The 21,782-nt window shown below is 34.0% G+C and overlaps 1 protein-coding gene and 1 pseudogene across 1 annotated transcript in view; one reads left to right on the top strand and one right to left on the bottom strand.

Annotated features, from left to right (window-relative positions):
• Positions 1 to 16,234, top strand: part of LOC149550232 (uncharacterized) — an 89,524-nt gene extending 73,290 nt beyond the window's left edge. The window contains exons 4-14 of the mRNA XM_089793328.1: positions 1,275 to 1,366; positions 10,049 to 10,108; positions 10,539 to 10,745; positions 11,921 to 12,049; positions 12,213 to 12,860; positions 13,307 to 13,499; positions 13,653 to 13,849; positions 14,439 to 14,546; positions 14,778 to 14,920; positions 15,082 to 15,360; positions 15,643 to 16,234. Of these exons, the coding sequence (XP_089649454.1) occupies positions 1,275 to 1,366; positions 10,049 to 10,108; positions 10,539 to 10,745; positions 11,921 to 12,049; positions 12,213 to 12,860; positions 13,307 to 13,499; positions 13,653 to 13,849; positions 14,439 to 14,546; positions 14,778 to 14,920; positions 15,082 to 15,360; positions 15,643 to 15,907 (2,321 nt within the window). The 3' untranslated portion in view covers positions 15,908 to 16,234. The remainder of the gene's footprint in view (positions 1 to 1,274; positions 1,367 to 10,048; positions 10,109 to 10,538; positions 10,746 to 11,920; positions 12,050 to 12,212; positions 12,861 to 13,306; positions 13,500 to 13,652; positions 13,850 to 14,438; positions 14,547 to 14,777; positions 14,921 to 15,081; positions 15,361 to 15,642) is intronic.
• A 1,548-nt stretch (positions 16,235 to 17,782) lies between these two features.
• On the bottom strand, positions 17,783 to 18,545 carry LOC149550231 (uncharacterized; annotated as a pseudogene).
• Between the last annotated feature and the right edge of the window lie 3,237 nt (positions 18,546 to 21,782).

Here is a 21,782-nt window from a genome sequence, read left to right as displayed (position 1 = left end):
CATTGATGTGCAGTTTCACTTTGTGAGAGATATGGTGGAAGATGGAAAGGTAAATTTGGAGAAGGTAGATACTATAAAGAATGTTGCAGATGTATTGACGAAACCAGTGGGCACAGAGAAGTTTAGATGGTGTTCGGAGTATTTTTTTCAATTAATGTAATTAAGTGTGAGTGTACATGTCTAGTTGGCATGTTGATGTGTCACTCCACTTGCATGTGTCGGCATCTTGAGTTGTGTGTAAGGAGATCATGACTGAAATGGTTATGACAGATTCCTATGATGCGTAAGAGATATCTTTGGAAGATATGATGATGGGTGAAGACGTGGCAATTGATCATTGAGTACTGTACACTCAAGTCTCCATCTAGCACGTGGGGTTCGGGGTATCGCCCCAAATTTTTTTTTGGGGTTCGTACTTTTTCGGAGAATGGTATAACCCTAATACGGTTCTTCTTTGGAAGTTGCCCTAAAATGGAAAGCGCATGATATAAGCGACTTTAAGGTTGTAGAAAGTAGAGAGTGAAAAGTGTATTATCGGTAGTGTTTGTTGCGACTGGATTTGTCTTCCGTTTCCTGAAAAAACTTGCATTGCAAGTGTGTTGTAACCTTTGTGTTGAAGATAATACATTGTGCAGGTTTCGGAGGGGTGGGGTTGTTTTACCGAAAGGTTTTTTCCCCACTGGCATATCTTTGTGTTTGTGTTTTCTTTCTCTATCTGTTTTTTGTATTCATGGTCGACTGCAATATTGTTGTTTACATAATATAAAATCTGAAATTGTAAGGATTTAAATAGAATTTGTACAATACTTGCCTTAAGGGATTAGTGTAGGAAGCTGTTTCCGCACCTAAGTTTCCTTACATCTTTAATGGTCAAAATAGTTGCTTAAGGAAGTTTCCTTTTTTGTCTATAGTTCACGATTGTTTCATTTAGAAATATTGTATTTGTAAACCTATATAAGGAGCCTTCATCTCCTTTGATTAAGGCATTGGTTTACCTTAACAGTATTTTTATGTATGCCTTGACTCATCTTATATGCATTTTTGCTGTATGTTACGAAGAGTTACTCATGCTTTCCATGTATTAAGCTTAAAGATCATCTCGTCAGAAGATTTCAAATATTTAAATTAGGTGCAGATTTAATATATTTTCCAGTTCAGCATTTTATATTTTAAGTCTCACCTATATGTGTATGACAATGGATTTATATGCATTCTTTTGTTATATGCTGTATGATTGAGATAGTAACTGCTGTTGTTTGCATCATACATATCAGTGGAGGACACTGTGACAAGGAAGCTAAATTTTGGTTCGGGTTCTGATCAAGATAAAATTCCAAATGCTGGTGTGGTGGTGGATGGTGAAAATGTGAGATAGATTTGTCATACTATCTTTTGCTTCTTAATGAATTTGATGATGCAAATTTGTGTATCATTTATGCTAGCATTGTCCATTGCAGTAAATGTTAATGTTTATGCTAACTACAATACTTAGTCTGTCCCTCAACTTCTCAGTTTTCTTGAACTGTAAGTTGAGATATCCACTTTCCCAATTTATTAAATTCTAATCGGATCAAATATGATGATCACTTGATTGTTTAGTTCATTCATTTTTATGTGTTATTAATTTGTTATTAGAAAAATTTCATTTCAGATATGGGACTGTTCCAGAGCTGGATTGAAATGGATACATATATGGTATCGGATACGTATATGGCTATTTTCAAGGCCCCCTAATATTGATACTGCTGGATATGGCATCCATAAATAATTGTACAGATACACCACAATTTTTATAAGCTACTTGAGGTTAATTTTTGGTACTTTAGAAGCAATAACTCAAATATTAATAATTTAGTTAAAGAGTAATAAAATATAATTATAAAAAAAAATAATAAATCACAATGGACTTAAAAAAAATAAAATTCTAGAACAAAATTCATGTAGATGATCAAAGTGGAAATCAATTCCTTAAATAAAAAATAATAGAGTGATTCTATTTTAAATTTAAACAAGGGTAAATGACATTTTTTTACTTATTTAAAAACTAAATGAAACTGAAAAGAATACCTGATGTTTTGGTGGCAGAATTTTTATTTCTAATTATATTTCTCTAAGGATATCTTAATTTACAGTGTGTATCTCTTTTGTACGTTATTAATATATGAAGCAATACATCCGCACAGTATTTTATTGTTTTAATAATACGTATAAGCAGTGTAATACCAGTACTGGGTAATGTCAGGACAGTGAGATGAGTTTCTGGCAGGGGGGACAATAGGCCTCATTTTCAGGACAACGGGGGGACAGCCAGGAGACAGCAGCAAGGGGAGGACGCGGTAGGGAGGGATGTTGTATAGTATACATATAGAACTTGAGATGTTAATTATGAAATGATGTTTCAGTTTAACATTTCAAATTAAAATACTTGAACATAGCAAAATTGCAACACAAACTAGAAGCGTTGAACATTCAACATACTAACATTCAAAAATCAAATTTAAATAGAAGTTCAGTACCCATCCCAGCAGTGGCATGGTCACGGAATGACAAAGGTGGGGGTACTTGGGTACTTAAGTACCCGGTGTGGGGACGTCTTGGGGACTGATACTTTGATGTTTGGAGGGGGTGCATGTCCCCGTTGAAACTGATATGAATTAAAATTCAATTTTACCTATACGCCATGGAAAAACACATGATGGAAGAAACAAAAAAACACTTCAAAATGCAAGCAATCTTTCACTATCTTTTTCACCATTAAAATGCATAGTAAAATTCCATCTGAAAAATGTAGTACAAAATGAAATTGAAATGAGTCACCTGAAAACCAGAAATGAGTCTTCGATCTTGCTTCTGCTCGTGCTATGTAGTTGTCCTCTATTAATTTCATTTAATATAATAAATTAAGACTTTTTCTTTATTGATTATGTTTTTCTAAAGACTTTTTTTAGGGTAGAGGGGCCAGTAGCACAGATGCATTTTGCAACCATGCATAGGCTACATGAAATTTAATAGGAACTCTACTTTTTTTAAAGAAACGTAAAATGAACTCTCATCTAGTTTTTTCATTTAATAAAATAAATTAAGACTTTTTCTTTATTGATTATGTTTTTCGAAAGACCTTTTTAGGGTAGAGGGGCTAGTAGTTGTGCAGATGCATTTTGCAACCATGCACAGGCTACATGAAATTTTATAGGAACTCTGCTTTTTTTAAAGAAATGTGAAATGAACTCTCATCTAGTTACAATTAAGGTTTGGAGGTGTCACTTCATCCAATTCACCACATCAGCACATCCAGTGAAAATTGTTCTTAAAATTATTTTTTAAGGATTTGACTAAAATATTAGGGAGTCCCAAATAGGTGAAAGAATGATTATCATTTATTCTGGCAACAACATCCTATTTAATTGTGGATGAGGGTGTGCTTAAATCGGAAGGTTATAAGGCTCTCATGAGGTAGCTCCATGTTCAAATCCCCAAAGTTACATCTTAAGTTGGAATCCGGAGTGGTGGCTCTGGGACCTCCATTGTGGCATCTTAGTTGAATGAGCGGGTTCTAGGTTGATATGTTGAATGGGTGGTCCCCTTTGTGATCTCCACTGGTTAACAAACAATTCCTCCTTCATGATAAAAATAAACTTCATATTCTTATTTAAAATATAACATATATGCAACCTTTATGATCTCAATACCTTTTGGTAACCAAAAATCTTATTATCTCAAATTTTTATATCCAACATAATTGAACCTATTGTTGAACACAAGATAGCTATTTATTGTTATAAAATATACAAAACAACACATTCTTATTTACAACACAACTTATATTCAACTTTAAGTGATTGTTTTCTTTTGATAGTCTCTTACTTTTCATGGTAAGAAACAAGGTGTTTATCGTACTCACCTTTAATATCTGTCACATGACAAACATATAAGATGTACTCCAATGCATTGTACATTGTCACTCCAATAGTTGTACATATAAGAACAGAAACTGTCGACATAACGACAATAGTTACAATGATTGTTTTGGCGAGTACCTTTTTTTTATGTAAATGACATTTTGTTTTTATCGGTAAGAGGCCGAGCCAAGATTAATTATTATGTGTTGTGATTAATTATTATTATTTAATAAACGTAAGTAGATTTGAACCCAAGACCTCTTCGATAAGAGGCTCACAATTTACCGTTATGTTATAGGCTCTTGCCTATATAAATGACACATTTATTAGATAGTTATGATATTTTATATAGAGCGAAAATGTATGTATTACGCTTGTTAATGAATGTATGTATAATTTTTATTAATTATATGAGATTCATAAGTCCTCAATGTTTTCATGCAATGGTTCATCTTGACAAACATTTGGTCATTTGTTGATTAACACTTTTTGTCAATATATAGTGTAAATGCATTGCAAGACTAAATCTTATAACCACAAGTATTAAACAAACTTTCAAATCCTTTGCAACTATTGGTCACTTTCTTCTAGGTTCTGCCAAGGCTTTTATAGGATGTTGAATCCAAATACATATGTCGTGTCTGGAAATGTATTATACTTTTTGGTATAGACAGGTGTCATATCCAAAATGTGTTGTATGTTATAGAAAATTGATCCTATATTAAACATAGTAGATGAAATCTCCTTATATACATTTACAAAGATGATGTTTCTAAAAAAAACAATCATGAACTAAAGACTTAGTTACCCAGTACTCCCTTTGGCCCTTCCAACCAAGCGAATTTCGAACCGGTTCTTGATCCTGGTCCTAGTTCCCTTTTGGGTTCCACTTGCGTTCAAACCCAAGCAGGTTGGTTCCTCCAAGTCAAACCTAGGGCAAACCAGGGCAAACCAGGGCAGACCTAGGTAAACTGAGTGTGAACCAGGTATTGTTCCATTGGGGACATTCTATAATTTAGTGCAGAAAACAATTATTACAGAATTTGAATAAATATTTTTAACATTACAAAACAAAATTTGTTGAAGTTCAAATATTTATTACATCATATTAAACTAGCCCTCAAGATTTCTTCCAGTGAATTGTATATATCCAATTGCTGATAATGATCCTTGTCTGAATAATTGGAATCTTTGTATGGTGATAAATCATATTTGAAATGTTAAATAACATCTTCAATAGGTGAAGGGAGTTGCGGGCTACTTATATAACATTTTTCAATTAGGATGTTAATTACAAACAAAGAAGCTCAGGATGTTAATTACAAACAAACACACTCTTTGCACAATGAAAAAGTAATAAGCATTGGACAAGTTGGAAAGCAGTAATGTTATTAGTGCAGTTGATCCCAATAACATTGACAATGTTTGTGATCCAACTAATGCCTTTGATGAAGAAGAAGAAGAAGATGAAGATTTAGATAATCCGTTAGATGATTGAAACTTAGCATAAAGTTCTAATTGTTGAAAGTCTAAACAATGATACTTGAACTCAATATTATTTTAATAGCTTGGTGTTGATAATATGTATGATGCTAATATTACAAGTTGATATTGTTTTTGTTGTTTTAATGATACTATGTAGCATTCTAATCATAATTCATTTTTCTAGGCTGCATATACACACACACACACACGCACACACACACATACATATATAGAAATTTTAACTATTTTTGTACTAATGAACCCACACCTCATTTCAAGATTTTGCCGTACTAGCGAACCAGTTCTTCGAACCCGAACTCAAACCGGTAACTTAGACTAAAGACTAATATAGAAACTATCTTATAATCTAAAGACTAAAATGAACATTAAAGAAACATTACAATATTCTAATACCCTCTTAATGGTCGTCGTCTAACTACCTTGTAGAAGATTACATGTCTTGTGGTCATAAATTCTTCAGAACATTCAGCTACTATTGAGTTCCTCCCTACATCTGTAGAACGTCGATGACCAAGAGTAGCCAAAATCCATTCTAAAAAATAGAGAAGGCTGCCCCCTTCTTCAAAATGCCTTGAGGTAAGAGACTTGAGCTTGTCACCGACTCTTCCACTGAGATGAGTTTGCCTATAACCCTCTTAGTATATCCTGAACCCGTGACCAAAAATCATCACAAAACGTCCAACTAGGTGTTGAATAATAGAGTTGGCCCTCCCCCTAGCCAGAGACTCCACAAACAATTGGCACAACTTTGAAGAAAAAATGTGCGAACCCTCCAAACTTTTGTAGAAGAGAATGATGCCCTAGAATAGATTGCAAAAGTCACGATTTTTGAGGAAAACATTGCCAAACCTAAGATTACGAATCACTTTTAGAAAAAAATAGTAAACAACTGACAAGAAAATCCCACAAAACTTTGCAAAGTACAAAATCAAAATTTTGGTAAGGGATAAAATAATAAAAAGCCATCAAAATTTTTTTAAGGGAAAAATTATGAACACCCATTAAAAAATCTTGAAGTGGAAAATTTATGAAAACCCATAGTTTTTTAAAGGGAAAAAAGATGAAAACCCATCAAGATTCTTTTTAAAGGAAGAAATTATGAAAACGCATCAGAGAAACCTGCATGTGAAAAAACACGAGACTTTATTACAAAACAACATGTGCAAGCAACACCTAATTCACTAAATGCACGTGCAAGCAACAAACAAATAAATGCAAGCAACATGCAAGTGTTAGGTGTCATTAATATCAAGAGCTTTAATTGAAAATAATAATTTAATCCTCTATAATCTTCTGCACATGATTTGTTTGGGTGAACAAACATTCTAAAAATGGATAATCAATATTCTATTGACAGTATATTAGAGATGTAACTGATGATAGTATATATCAGATATAATTCACGATATCTGTACATGATGATTTCAGCGACAGTATATATCAAAGACTCTCAGATAGATGGCACAATCAATTCACGTCAAGTGGCACATGGGAAACACTAACAATGCAATCCTCACGATGCAGAGACCACAAATTGTGTTTGTTTGGTTACAGCAACTTGCTACAGAAAATTTTGTTTATTCCTTTGCGTATATCTCAGCAGCAAACCTTATTTCAAACGGTGCCAGGAGACAGTTTGATGTGTTTATAAGTAACACTCAAATTGATTTTGATTCCCATATGCCAGATAAGGATTGGTTTCCTATCTTATGATGGTTAATGCCATGTTACAAACTTCAAACACCGCTTTGAATTGTCAAATAATGTGTTGTGATAAATTGCGGGTGAATTACTATGGTCATCGTGGAAAAAAGTTTGTCTTTTAGAAATGACTATAATATTCACTAAATATACTTAATAATATTCACCATTATTTGTTACACAATTGGTTCGGTTGGTCTCTTATTCCTCTGTTCATTAACAAGATGTCAATTGATTTGAATTGAATAAAAGACATAATGGTCTTAATCTGAGAATGGGATATATTGGTATCAGAGTTCCTAGGTTCGGTCTTGGCTCAAACTCGGCAAGGTCAACTTGACTCGTGACTTGGCTAAAACTCGGTAATGACTTGACAAGACGATAAAACTCTTGAAATTATATACTTTTATAATAATAAATATATGAAATTATATATCATATTCTATGACTCGTGCCGAATCATAAAAACTCGGCAAGGTCTGCTCGACTTGGTGACTCAGACTATCTGCACGACTCATGGAGAGTCACGAATTTCTGATTGGTATGGAATAATAGTTGAATGTCAATTTAAAAGCACAATGGAGAACTGAAACTAGAAGTCCTTATGAAGGAAGAAAGCATTGTTGAAGAAGAGAATTTTTGATCATTCAGATGGTCTGAAAAGATAATAGACACAATAAAATGTTCAGGCATACATCTTTCTGTTTATATTTTGATATTTTTCACTCAAAGTCCAAAATAAGCTTTTACAGTACTGTGTTCAGATTTTAAGTTCATGATTAGAGAGATTGCTTCAGTTTCAATCCACTGTAACAGGAATTTTTCAGAATAAGTTGAGCAGATCGTTCTTCATTCTATATATAATATAATTGTGATATCTTCATCCTATTATATTTATCTGATTTAATCTGCAAGGAAGCTGCATATGTCTCAAATTGAATTCTCTGTTCTGGAAAGTTGTTCATAATCAGTTTACTGTATCAGGGTTTCAGAGTGATTATAATGGAAGTCACAGAAGTCTTATTAGGTTAATTTGGCTTCAGATTTAATTTAATTTTTTCCTCAAATCATTTGTAAGTTGACATGGGGTTGGTGCTCAAACTGATTTAGTGGGTGCTCAATTCTTGAAAGAATTGTTGCTCTGAAAAAGGGGTTGTTGCTCCTTTGGGTTGAAAACCTTATGTTGTAAATGGATTAAAGATTTGTGAGGCAAGATTAGGACAGTAGATCCTAGCAGCACTTCTCACTGTGGTTTTCTCCCGAATTGGGTTTCCATGTAACATGCTTGTGCATTGTTGTTAGTTTCTTAGTAATGTTCTTATGTTCTGTTTAATTCAAATCAACTTGAAACAATAACCTAAAGTTTGAATTAAGTTGAAAATTGGACTAAGGTTTATTCACTACAAGTTCATACCCCCTCCTGCCCCACCCGCCCCCTTTTAGTAGTGAATTTGTGTTCTTCAGCAAGTACATACAACTCACAAAATTTGCATACTCTTTCTCAAATTAGTAAATCATATGACCAAAACCTGTGACCAGGCTCGCGGTTTTCAGCAAAAAATCTTCAAAGATGAATCACAAACTTTTCATAAAATATGTCCAATGATTATTTAAAAAAAAAGAAAAATAAATTTCATGAATAAATTCCCACATGGAAGAGGTTCAAAATTTTCTTAAAAAATTTGCCAAATTTTATGGAATCCCATCGACCTGCTTTGATACCATGTGTTACATCCCGTGTTTTGTGATCTTGAAAAATTATCTAGCTGTTGATGTTTCACGCTAACCTCAAATGGTTGGTTAAATTAGTTACCACTACTCGAATGCTACTTTACCTTCTCATATGCCTGACCTCCCCTTCATAGTGGGGCCGAGATTCACTATGAGCTTAAAGGAGTCGACATCCACATTATTTATACATTCCTACTTCATTATTAATCATACTTTATCAGAATAGAATATGTATACATTCATGCTTCTTATCAAATGAAGACATATATGAGTTATCTAAGATTCTAAAATATATGATAATGCATTATGTTCATACCACAATGTCTGATATATATGTAACTGCTATGTGATATATATATAAATTTCTTAACTCATAATTTTAATTAGCTTGAATGCTGATTTATCTTCTTTGATGTGCTATTTAAATGATTTCTTCTCCCTTTTATATCTTCGATTACAAGGGAGAACTCACAACTCTTTGTCATCTCTGTCTTCTTGAAGTAGTCACAGCTCTTGAGCTTTAGTTATCTCTTATTGCTGTTTTGAAATGTTTTCTTCATTTAGTGATCATTATTCCCTTAATCAATATTAAATGACTTTCTTATTTAAATTGCTGTTATATGTATAAGCGAACCATCGGGAATCCAGTTTAAATATTGCTGCAACTTTCCATTTTTGATTTTTGGTCGGCACATGATAGGCACAGGCCCTCATATATATTACAAATATAGCTTTTTTCTTCCAAGCAGAAAATGTCTTCTTGTAGCAAGGTTAGTGTCATATCCACAAATGACCAGAGTAGGTTTATGACATTTAGTCACTTAGAAAAGAGAACTAGACACTATGCTATTGATAGCAGTTAAACACAGAGATAAAAGACAAAGAAAGACAATAGGGGTGGACCTAAATGAGAAAAATTCGAGAAAGATATTAATTATAGTGAGAAAAATTCGAGAAAGATATTAATTATAGTGGAGTGATCCAAGTAGTTCCTGAAGTAGTCATGGACATGGAAAAGAGCGGCTTTCTGAGTTCAAAAGAGTTGTTTCATTAATGGTTTGTTCTTTGAGTTACTGATGGAGCTTAATTTCGTTTTCTCATAGTATATTTTCTTATTTGTTCACACTCAATAAATTTTCAATTAATATTATGCTATGTCATCTTACTTGATCCTGATATCCGTTTCTAAAATTTTATGCATTTATTTGCAGAAACACAAATCTAAAAAGGAAATCATGGAGGAGATTATTGCTAAAAGTAAATTCTATAAGGTAAGCAGATGACTCATAACTAAAGATCTTTTTACATAGTTTTTTTAAACTTGTTATTCAGATTTTAAGTACATGCAATTTCTGAAGGATGGAAGTTTACACAACATTAAGGAAACCGCCATGATTTGCTATGTCTCAGTATGAAATTTTTGTAGCCTCAATGTTTGCCCTAAATTGAGTTTAGGTCTTTTAAGGTTTAGAAATAAGCATTTTTATGTTTACCAGGAATATAAAAAATGTTGGGTGTGTATTAATGATTTATATATGAATATTGCGTGTTTAAAGTTTAGGGCTTTTGACATTATTATCTTCAGTTTTTCTGAGCTACCTTATTGTTTCTGCAATGATGTTCTCATGCAATTCATTCTGAACTATTCTTACATCATGATAACTGTTTCTCATAATCAATAATCATTCATAAATTTTCCAGGCCCAAAAAGCTAAAGAAAAGGAAGAAGACGAAGATCTCAAGGAGAAGTTGGATAAAGATTTTACTGCTTTGACTCAATCTGAGGGATTACTTTCTCTAATGCGTCCTCATAAGGATAGGCTAAAAGACTTACTGAACAAGCATAGTTCTAAGGGGTTCAAAGATGAAAGAAATTTTTCTCTCATAGAGAAAAAGGAATCCTCAAAGGTGAGTGTTGTCCCCAAATGTTTTTAAAAATTTGTAATTTTAGTGTAAAGAATTCTTGTGAACAGACATTTTATAAATATATATTCTTGTAGATAATAGTTTTTTTGATTAGTTAATATCCTCTTGTGGGTTGCCCTTCAGCTTAGATGCCAAAATTGAGTAGTATATACCTCTAACATCGAAGACACTTAGAAATTGTACCTGTTCTCATATGTTGTGATATGCCACAAAAAGAATTGGATGTGGTAGTTTACACAGTTTAACATTCAACATTTTTTTACATTTTATTATGTATAATTTTAAATTTGCTTCTAGGAATTTGAACATTGGTCTTAATTCTATGAAAGCAATGAAGTTTTACTACTTGAACTTGTTCTGTTTCATATTGTGTAGGTGATGGTTAGAACTAGAAGCTCTGCTTTTATGACTATTTTGAATTTCACTATGTTCCACCGGGGCTCATCTCCCTGAAAAGACCGTGTCCCTCTTAGGGGGGCCATGGATGCCATTAGGTCGCTTTCTGTATGGCACATGGCATTACATACTAGTTGCAACCTTTAACATCACAAAAAATAATTTTCCTTATATGGGTCACTTTCAGAGATGTTATGTTGTATATTTTGGCTTAAAGATGTCAATTCACCTCAATTTGTCTATCAGCACTGCTACCCCACCACTGCTTCACTGCCATTCCCTTGCTGTCTTTAAGTTTAGGACCTTGATCCCCCTATCTCCGAAACTTGACCCCACACCATGTCCATCAGGAAACTCCGTGGAACTATGGAATTTCAAACAGTGGAGCAGCATATTGTATAATTTTGATAGAAAACATTTAATGACTTCATATGGAAATACTCTAGCTTGATTTTTGTGCAGTATATATTCTTTGGCTGAAATGAAGATCAAGTGACAAAATGCTTGTGATGGGGATTTAGTTAAATGAAATTCAAGTTTAATGTATATTTTTTCAAAATTTACAAACTAATGTATTTTTCCTTATCATTGCATGCATTATTGGTATGGCTACTTTCTTTTTGCTATTGTTTCTTGACCCAAAACCTATCTCTGTTCTGCTAGTATGTTGATGTGCTCCATTATCAATGTCTGATTTAAAATTGGGCAAGTATGCGAATTTTACTCTCTACATGCTGATCTCATATCTATCTGGTGTATAGGACAAACCTGATGACTATGACAAACTTGTAAGGGAGATGGTTTTAGATATTCGTGGACATGCTTCTGAAAGGACAAAAAATCCTGAAGAAATTGCACAGAATGAGAGAGAAAGACTTGAAGAATTAGAGGTATAATCTGTCATCAATGAATTTTAACAGCTAAATTTGTATTTTTGGGGTTTGTACTTGAAATTAAATCTTTTGGAAAACTCTGAAAAATATTGAACTGTTTGCTTTATTTGATTTAATTGGCTCATAGCTGACTGATTTCTAATATGCCCGGCTTTTCCAGAAAGAGCGTAATAAAAGAATGCTAGACAATGAGGATTCTGATGATGATGACAATGATGAGAAAAATAAGAATGACACTACAGGAAGAACACAAAAAATGAGAAAAATGCTATCTGGTGATGATCTTGGTGACTCTTTCTTTTCAGATGAAGAATTGGACAAGAAAGGTTGGGTGGATGAGGTTCTTGAAAGAAACGAAGAGGATAGTGAGGACAATGAATCAGATGATGGTAGTTCTGCTTCGGAAGAAGCTGATGAGGGTGGCGAAGATGGTAGTGACTCAGAAGGAGGACGAAATGAACAAGATTGGGAGAAGTGTGATGATGAGTATGATTACAGTGAGAAAAAAGTAGAGATGTTTAATCATTTGAGTGCAGAAGAATTGAAGAAATCCATAAAGAATAACACTGAAATGGAAACTCAAATCCAAAAATCACACAAGGTTAAAAAAGGAAATGTCACAGCTCAACAGATAGTCTCTGCTGATAAAATGGAAACTCTACCCTTCGTTATAAAAGCTCCAAATAGTTTGAGAGAGTTAAGGTCTCTGTTGCATAATCGGTCAGATGATCAGATAATTGAGGCCATTCGTCGTGTTCGAGTATGCAATGCTATTAGCCTCGCTGCAGAGAATCGTCATAAGATGCAAGTAAGGTTATCATTTTTACTTTTTGCACGCTTTCAATGTAATCAAGCGGGTTTGAATTTTCTCCAAATATTTCCATGTAATTCAAGTTTTTGTCCTTCATTATAGTTTGAAAGGTTAGAAATCCTTGGGATTTTAACATCTTTTTGGCTTACATTCATTGCAGAGTTTACTTTCATTCATAAACTTTATTTGTTTAGTTTCAGAGGCTGGATGTCTAGCCATATACTTTAGGCATCCTTTTCTTGATTTTGATATTGGTTTTCCCATTAAATCCCATTGATCTGTTTTGGTTGTTTTTGGACACTAATGATTTTTCTCCTTTTGTTTTCAAAGCCAGCAGTCATAGTGATGGGTGTTATATAAATTTTCTTTGCACTTGGAATCTGTGGTGCATGGGAAAAGTAGACATGCTAATCTTGTCACCAAAAAAATCATTCTATGTGCAGGTGTTCTATGGTGTCCTCTTGCAGTATTTTGCTGTTCTTGCAGATGAAAAACCCGTAAAATTAAATAAGTTAAATTTACTGGTTCAGCCTCTAATGGAGATCAGCTTAGAAATACCATATTATGCAGCCATTTGTGCACGGCAACGTCTCATCCACATTCGGAATCAGATTACTGAGGATCTTAGTAACCGAGGTTTATGTAATTTCTTTTGTAAATATGAGCTGGCTGCAACATATTTGTTAATTATTAAGATTTTGCAAAACACAAAAGACAATTTGTATGTTAAGTAATGATTAATTTCTTATATCATGGAGATTAATAATAATTTTCATTTTTTGTTTACAGATAAGAGCAACCGCTGGCCATCTGCAAAGACATTATTATTATTGCGAATTTGGTCACTGATATTTCCTTCCTCTGATTTTCGACATGTTGTTATGACTCCTGCCATTCTGTTAATGTCAGAAAGTCTTATGCGGTGCCCTGTCAGTTGTGGACGGGACATTGCTGTTGGGACTTTCTTATGTTCAATGCTCCTATCAGTGAGTATTATTGCATACTAATAGACATATGCTATGGACTGCATTTCTGAAATAAGGGTTCAAATATCACAGATCATTGATGGTTTTTGAGTAGCAATAAAAGTCATTTATAAGTGAAAGGATTTGCAAGGGCTCCTATCAAGCACAAAGAATGCAGAGTCAATGTGGTCCAATGCTATACATTTCTATCTTATATTCACAATTCAGTTTTTTGGCTATTCAACTCGTTGCAGGGAAACAGAAGGAACAGAAGGGAGGTTTCTATCTTGAAAAATAACTAATAGCTAACATATGTATGTCTTGATTGTAAATTTGTTGTCTAAAAATTATAAGTAAGCTAAAAATTATTTATAGGCAAAATATTATAAACTAAAATGGTTAAATAACTTAATAATATAAAAATTAAATATTAGGTAATATGATTAATTTAAATATACAATAATGAGTTCCACAGGGACAGAAAATAGATGATTAGGCCAGGGAACAAGGAATACAGCTGCACTCACTTCTTTTCTATCAAAGTCAGACAACTATAATATCTTAAACTCCGAATTTTGTTGCAAATATCTCAAAATGTGATGTGATGCAGGTAACCAGAGAAGCTCGAAGGTTTTGCCCCGAGGCTATAAATTTTTTGCATGCTCTATTGATATCAGCAGTAGCTTCTAAAACCCTGGTTAATAGGGCTGAACTTAAAGTAAGATGTAGATTCATGTTGCATTAATCGTTTTGCTTTACTGAAATGCACATTATTTAAGAACTTTCTATGCCTTTCTAAGGGATATCTGAGATAAATGACAATCAGTCATTGTATTCCTGTTGAACTTTTGCTAGGTTTTAAAATAAAGTTTACAATATCGCATTGCTTGCCACACATGATGCAGCTAGTATATTTGGCTCACCTTTCTTCTTTGGTTGTGAGCATCAGTTGCCTACTTTTATGTTGGAGCATTCAGGACTCAGGCCATGGCTTTGTATTTCTAGTAGGGTATCAGATTTACCTCCATTGGATTTCACATCAATCATGGAGGCTGATGATAATTCATCCCTTTTTGAATCTGATACATACAGGTTAGTTCATTTTTCCTATTATGTATATGCCCACATATCATTCTGAAAAATCATTCAATTACTGAGGCTAATAACTTTCCCAATGGTTATAACTACAAGGTGGAGGAGTCTGTATGTTCCATAAAAAATTAACTTTCAGTTCTTTTGCATGTAAATTGCAGGGTTGGCATTATTTATTCTGTTATAGAAACATTGAGAGGTTTTGTAAACATTTATCATGATATTGCCTCTTTTCCTGAAGTATTTGCAACATTTGTACCTCTATTACATGAAGTGGCTAAAGAGAATAACATGCCAGAGGCTCTCCAAACATTAATTACTGGCATTGCTCATCTAATAAGCGAAAAAATTGAGGAGCATCATATCGTACGACAGCCATTAAGAATGCGAATGCAGAAGCCAGTGCCTATAAAGCAATTCAATCCAAGATTTGAAGAAAAGTACTGTATTATCCTTTTACCATTGTTTATATTCCACAAAGTAGCTTTTTTTTTTTTTATGAAATTCTTCCAGGGTCAATATGTTGCTCTATCAATAGAAATGTTTCAGGAAAAAGACTAATATTTCACATAGAATTTGTTGATGCCTTTTATGCTCATGTAGGAATTTCTTGCCTTTTAGTTGCAATGTAAATTGTTATTTTTGATTCATCATTCATAGTATTGACACTTGATGGTGTCTACCGTCTAGGGTTAAACACTAATTTTTGAATTTTGTGACAGTTTTGTGCACGGGAGAGATTACGACCCTGACAGAGAAAGGGCACAGAGAAAGAAATTGCAGCGCCAAATTAAGCAAGAAGCAAAGGGTGCTTCTCGTGAGTTACGCAAGGATAATTACTTTTTGCAGGAAGTGAAGGCACAGGAGAGGGCTGTGGCAGAAGAAGAGAGAGCAGAGAAGTATAGGAAAGCAATGGCTTTCCTACAAGAGCAAGAATCTGCTTTCAAGTCTGGACAGCTAGGAAAGGGTCGGAAAAAAAGAAAATAACATGATGATGATGTTTGCTTAATATTTGACCTCATTCTACTTCTATTCAAAGCTTTATTCCTTTGGATGGATATTTATAGACATCTTGTTGAACTAGTCTTCTGTGGGCATTGGTCCATCGGATGGCAGGTGCAGGGTTGCAAAGGGATTCTGTCTTGAGAGAAGAATGAATTTGTAATTTATCTAAATCTATTTCTTGGAAGGCAGTGATTAGAAATGCTAGGGCATTATTTTAGTTAAGATGCCCCTTTTATGCAGAAGATTTTCATTTTGTGCAGAAATGAATGTACCTTATTTTTATTAAAGCATATAGAAGATTTAGATATGTCTACTTGTCTACCTCCCATTTCCATGGTAAGTTGAATAATTAAATTATTCATGATTCATTGCATCATTTTTTTTGGTTAATAATAAATATTCCCTTGATTGTTAAGGTTTTGGTTGTTAATGTACTAAACAGGAATATTTGATAATCTAGACAATAACCCCATATTCATGAACAAATTCTTGCACTTTCTGATCGCTAAGGTCTCAGAATGGTTTGGGTGAGAGCATACAGTGGTTGAATTTTTTTCAAAATTTAAATCAAATATGCTTGCTAGTGGTAAGTTGCCCAGCTTTTGATGCACACACGTACAAGTTTCAATGTGGCTCTTGATGTGGGTCTTGATGGCAAAGCCCCCCAAACTCTGATACAATATTTGGCCGATAGGCTTGGTGAGCACAGCCCATGTTGACTGTCTCACGCTCAACTCCTTTTTAAAATATTTTATACTAAACTATTCGACAGCAACTTGCATTTTAATTTTTTATCCAAAACCTTTGGAAAATTATGTGCCAAACGAACGAGAACATCAGATTGTATTTGGAGGGTTTTCTGAGAGGACTGAGATGGGATCTGTAGCTATCTCTTTCCGACTGCCATTTTGGTGGATAATACACCGCCTCTGTTGATTATAAAACCCATGCGTTCTATCTTTAATTTTAGTCCTAAACTTTTTAGCCTGTTTTCATTTGGAATAGGCAAGCATTTTCACCTGTTTAGGCTTAAGGATTTTACATCTGCTGCGTGGATGCAAAGGTCTGTTTGAATTATTTCTAGAGTTGTGCCTTTTGTGTGGAAATTGTTTTTGAATTTACCCATTTAATGGTTTTTATGTGGATTTTTTGTCGTCAAGAATTGTGAGGGAATAGAATCTTCAAGGATGAGATCTTTTTGGTTTTGCCTGTTGCAGATTGCTTGTTTTGTTGTTCTTTGTTACAGGTGGTCCTTTCTTTTGGTCTTTGATCATTGTATCTTGTTCAAACTTTGTGTGCAGGCATGTTCTTCTGTTCTTCATTTCTTACTGCAATCGTGTCATGTAATTTGCAAGAATTTGTTTTGCCTACACTTGAACTATTGTTTCCTTGTACTTTGTGGTACAAGGTTTGGTGTTCACGTCTTTGTTTTCCAAGCATTTTGCTCTCTTCCGGGCGATCTGCATCTTGGATTATTTGTCTAGGGTTTTATTAGCAGAGGGCTTGGTCTGGTGAATGCCTGTAAGATGCTGTCCCTCAAATGTATTCTCTCACCAGTCAGGTGCTCTATACCATATGGAATTTTGTCAAAGCATTTATTGTTCTTAACCTCAAATTTGTCGATTGCCATAACAGGAAAGCCACAAACAGAAGGAAAAGAAGATTACAGGCAGCGGCGAAATATTGCTATGACCCAAATTTTGCTCAATGAATGTGGGCTTTCAGAGGCCCAAGTATCGGATATTGCTAGAAGGCGTGCACATATGTTTAGGACCAGATCTACCCATAGAGCTTGGAAAGCGATCCAGTTCTTAAGAGAGTCAGGATTCATTGAATATCAGGCAAGAAAAATCCTTTTCATACAACCCACTGTTTTGACTCTATATTGTATTGGCTTCAATCCATCTCGCTATGGATGCTCATGCCGCAAATGGGACAAGACACAAGCATTGTTCTTAGATGCATATCTTGTGTATGTAGAGAATCATCTGGAATTGAAGGGGTGTCTTCCAAAACATTATCATGAGCAATATTAGTGAAGTGCTCCTTGTCTAAATGAGCATTCAACTATCAATAAGATTCTTTCCAATAAATGTCTTATTACAGTGGGATATGCCAAACATTCAGCACTTTGACTTTGTGTAGACCTGCTTATTTGTGAAGGGAATATCGGAATTTGGGGTACAGAATGATTAATTGCACCTTCAGAATCTGGTGGCATGTATGATATAGAACCAGCAGAATTCTCATTTTCAGATGCCACTTTCTCATGTACTGCATTTCTATGAAGATCCAATTCTTTGAGCATAATTGGCCAGCCACAAGAATGACATGGTGCTGTCCTAGAACCACAGACTCTTATGCTTTGAATATCCACGTATTCAATCATGAACATCACCGGGAGTATTTCCTGCTTAAACACGATGTCCCCACAGAACTTACAAGTCATACTTCTCAATGGTGGAGAGTATTGGCCAGCATTAATCCTTGCCAAAGGAGTCAAATTTGTGCTCTGAGTTGGTTGTCTCAGAACAAAATCAATAGACAGGGTTGCAGGATTAGGGGTGTAATGACAGTCAACAGATTCTGGACCATTGTAGCTTACGTTGCCAGAGCCCATATCAGTGTGTGACTCAAAAAAGCCTTGAGTTGACTCCTCATCATTCTGAAGATTGGTGAGTTACCTGTCAGCAGAGAAATCAAGGTTATTAAAAAGGTAAAGTAACTCATTAAAACAACTAATGCCATGGCTTATACATAGTTACATGTGTTTCTAAAGTCATACACCTCTCTTAAATCAATTATAATCTTTGAAGACATGAATAAAAACCCATACGAAAAGCTATGTAGTGTTAAATCTGTAACTTGTTAAGCATCCTGATCTGATAACAGATCGATTAGATCTGATATAGCATGATAAGTAGAGGACCAAGTCTTTGCATTATTCCTTCTTCAAGATCGGCATCTATCCTTAGGAGGTTGTATTAGTATTAATCTAACAACATTTATTTGTGTTTGTAATTAATATTAACTACCCTTAGAAAGTCACCGACTTCTAGAGGTTAGGCAAGTGATTTGTGGAAGAGACATGTCATTTCTAAGGACATGTTCCTTGACTCCTATACTTATAGAGGGTAAAGATGAAGTATAAGGACACACAAGATTAAATACAAGTTTGCTCCTTAATCATTACTGCCCTCATTCGAATTGCAGAAATAGAAGACAAAATTTTGAGTTATATCTCTAATTCAATTAAAGGCTATAATTTGAAGTTATTCTCAGTAAACTATAAGGAGATAAAGAAGGTAGATTTCAGTCTATATTTAGTCCGAGGATATTTGCAGAAACTTTACATGGTATCAGAGCTCTGGTAGTCGAACCTAGGCTATGCAAAATTCAATAATCAAACTTCATATATATCTAGCAACTATCTCCTATCTTCAATGGCATACACAATCAGACCCGAGGACAGGTTTGATGGGAAAGAACACTTTGATGCTTGGAAATTCAAAATCATGATGATTCTTGAAGAGAATGATGTAAAACAATTTGTTGATAGAGCATCCAAACAACCTCTAGTTGAACCTCATAAATCTATCTGGAGGAGAGGAAATATAAAAGCCATTCAAATCATATTAGATGGAGTAAATAATGATCTCATACCCATGCTTACAAAACATCAAACTGCATTTAATATGATGAAAGCATTACAAAATGCATATGAGGTCAACAATGCAACTAGGGTTCTCGCACTAAAAAAACAACTAAATCAGATTCAGATAAAGAAAGGAGAATCAATGAATTCTTACTTTCTAAGAGTTGCCGGCATTAGAGATGAACTGTCAAGTATAGGAACCATTATTAGTGACACAGAATTAACACTAATGGCTATAGATGGATTACTAGATTCATGGGAGACTTCTGCACAAGGAATAAGTCCCAGAGATAATCTTCCTGACTTCAATAAATTAAAAAATGATTTTCTTGAAGAAGAATCCAAAAAACTAAAGAAAAGAGGAAAACTGAAAATAGAAGGTGAAGAACTTCATGTTCTTAATACAAACTCCTATAAGGGCAAGAAGAAGCATTTCAAGAAGAAAAAGGGAAATCAAAATAATGGAAAACCCAAGAAAGATTTATCCAAAATAAAGTGTTTCAAATATGAAAAGTTTGGACACTACAAATCTAATTGTTTTGAAAATTCTAAACAAAAAGCAAATTGTACAAATGTTACTAGAGAAGAAGATACCTATGATCTTGAGAATTGTGTACTGTACTCATCACTATCAAATGAAATTTTAAGTAAAGCATGGGTTATTGATAGTGGATCTTCTAGACACATAACGAGATACAAAGAAGCACTAGACTCTTTATCAGAAAAGGTTAATGGCGAAGTCACCATTGGTGATAATTGAACACATTCTGTTGAAGGAATTGGAAATTGCACCTTGAAGCTAAAATTTGAAAATTCTATTCTTCTCAAAGGTGTACTCTACATACTAGGAATTAAACGAAATCTAATCTCAATTATAGCACTAAAAGATGATGGGCATAATTTTGCATTCACTGATGACAAAGTAATAACTTGGGCAAAGAACTCATCAATCAAGAAAGTGAAGTTGATTGCTCAGAGAAAATGATATTTGTATGAATTGAATACAAAATCTAGTCGACTTATTCAAGCCTTAATTCATGAAGTTACAAACATAAATGAAATATGACACAAAAGATTAGGGCATCTAAATTTCAAAACCTTATCAACTATGGAAAAGATGGTTACTAGGTCATCTAAATTAAATAAAGACCACTCAAGCATATGCAAAGGATGCGTTCTAGGTAAGAACACCATAAGTCCATTTCATGATAGCACTAGAAAAACAAATAATGTGTTAGAATTAATTCATTCAGATTTATGTGGACCTATGTCTATTCCTTCTATTGGAGGATTCTGGTATTATATTTTGTTCACAGATGACTTCTCTAGGAAAGCATGGATTTACTTCTTAAAATGCAAAGAATCAGAAGAAATCCTAAAGAGATTTAAAGAATTCAAAACATTAACTAATAACTTTTCAGGACACAAGATTAAAACCCTTAGAATTGATAACAGAGGGGAATATACCTCAGACTTGTTTAAAAGGTTTTGTAAAGAATTAGGGATTAAGAGGGAGTACACCGTTCCTTATAATCCAAAACAAAACGGGGTAGCAGAAAGAAAGAATATAACAATTATAGAAGCTGCTAGCGCTACGATTTTTGATCAAAATCTAGAATATTATCTTTGGGCAGAAGCCTCTTGTACTGTCATCTATATTCGAAATAACAGCTCACATTCTTACCTTAGAGGTAAAACTCCTAAAGAAGTATTTACTAAGGTCAAACTTAATATAAGTCATCTTAGGATTTTTGGGTGTCCAGTATATATCTTTGTTCCAAAAAAAAAAAGAACCAAGTTAGAACCCTCTGGGAAGAAAGGTATTTTTGTAGGGTAGAGCAAAACATCTAAGGCATATAAGATTTTCATAACTACACAGAAAGTATTGAACTTAGTAGGGATGTAATTTTTGAAGAAGATCTTGCATTCAAAAGAGCCCCAAGTTTTGAAGAACCTTCTCCTTTATCTAGTTTTAAAAGAAATAGTGAATCTGGGTCCCAGAGGGAGAACTTAGAAGAAATTGAAGATGAAATTCAAAATTTGAATCTTGAAGAAACTCAAAATTCAAAGAAAAGACCACTTTGGGCCATTAAAACAGTTGAGGTAGCTCAAGACTTTGCTGCACCTTCAGGAACAATCAGACAAAGCAAAAGACCTAAAAGATTCTCTAGTTATACAACAAACATGAGTGATTTATCCAAA

This window comes from Cupressus sempervirens, chromosome 7 (genome assembly GCF_028749045.1).
Source record: "Cupressus sempervirens isolate cs-2001-9-10 chromosome 7, ASM2874904v1, whole genome shotgun sequence".
Taxonomy (NCBI): domain Eukaryota; kingdom Viridiplantae; phylum Streptophyta; class Pinopsida; order Cupressales; family Cupressaceae; genus Cupressus; species Cupressus sempervirens.
Note: the sequence above shows the minus strand (reverse complement) of the source record. Positions and strands in the feature narration are given on the sequence as shown.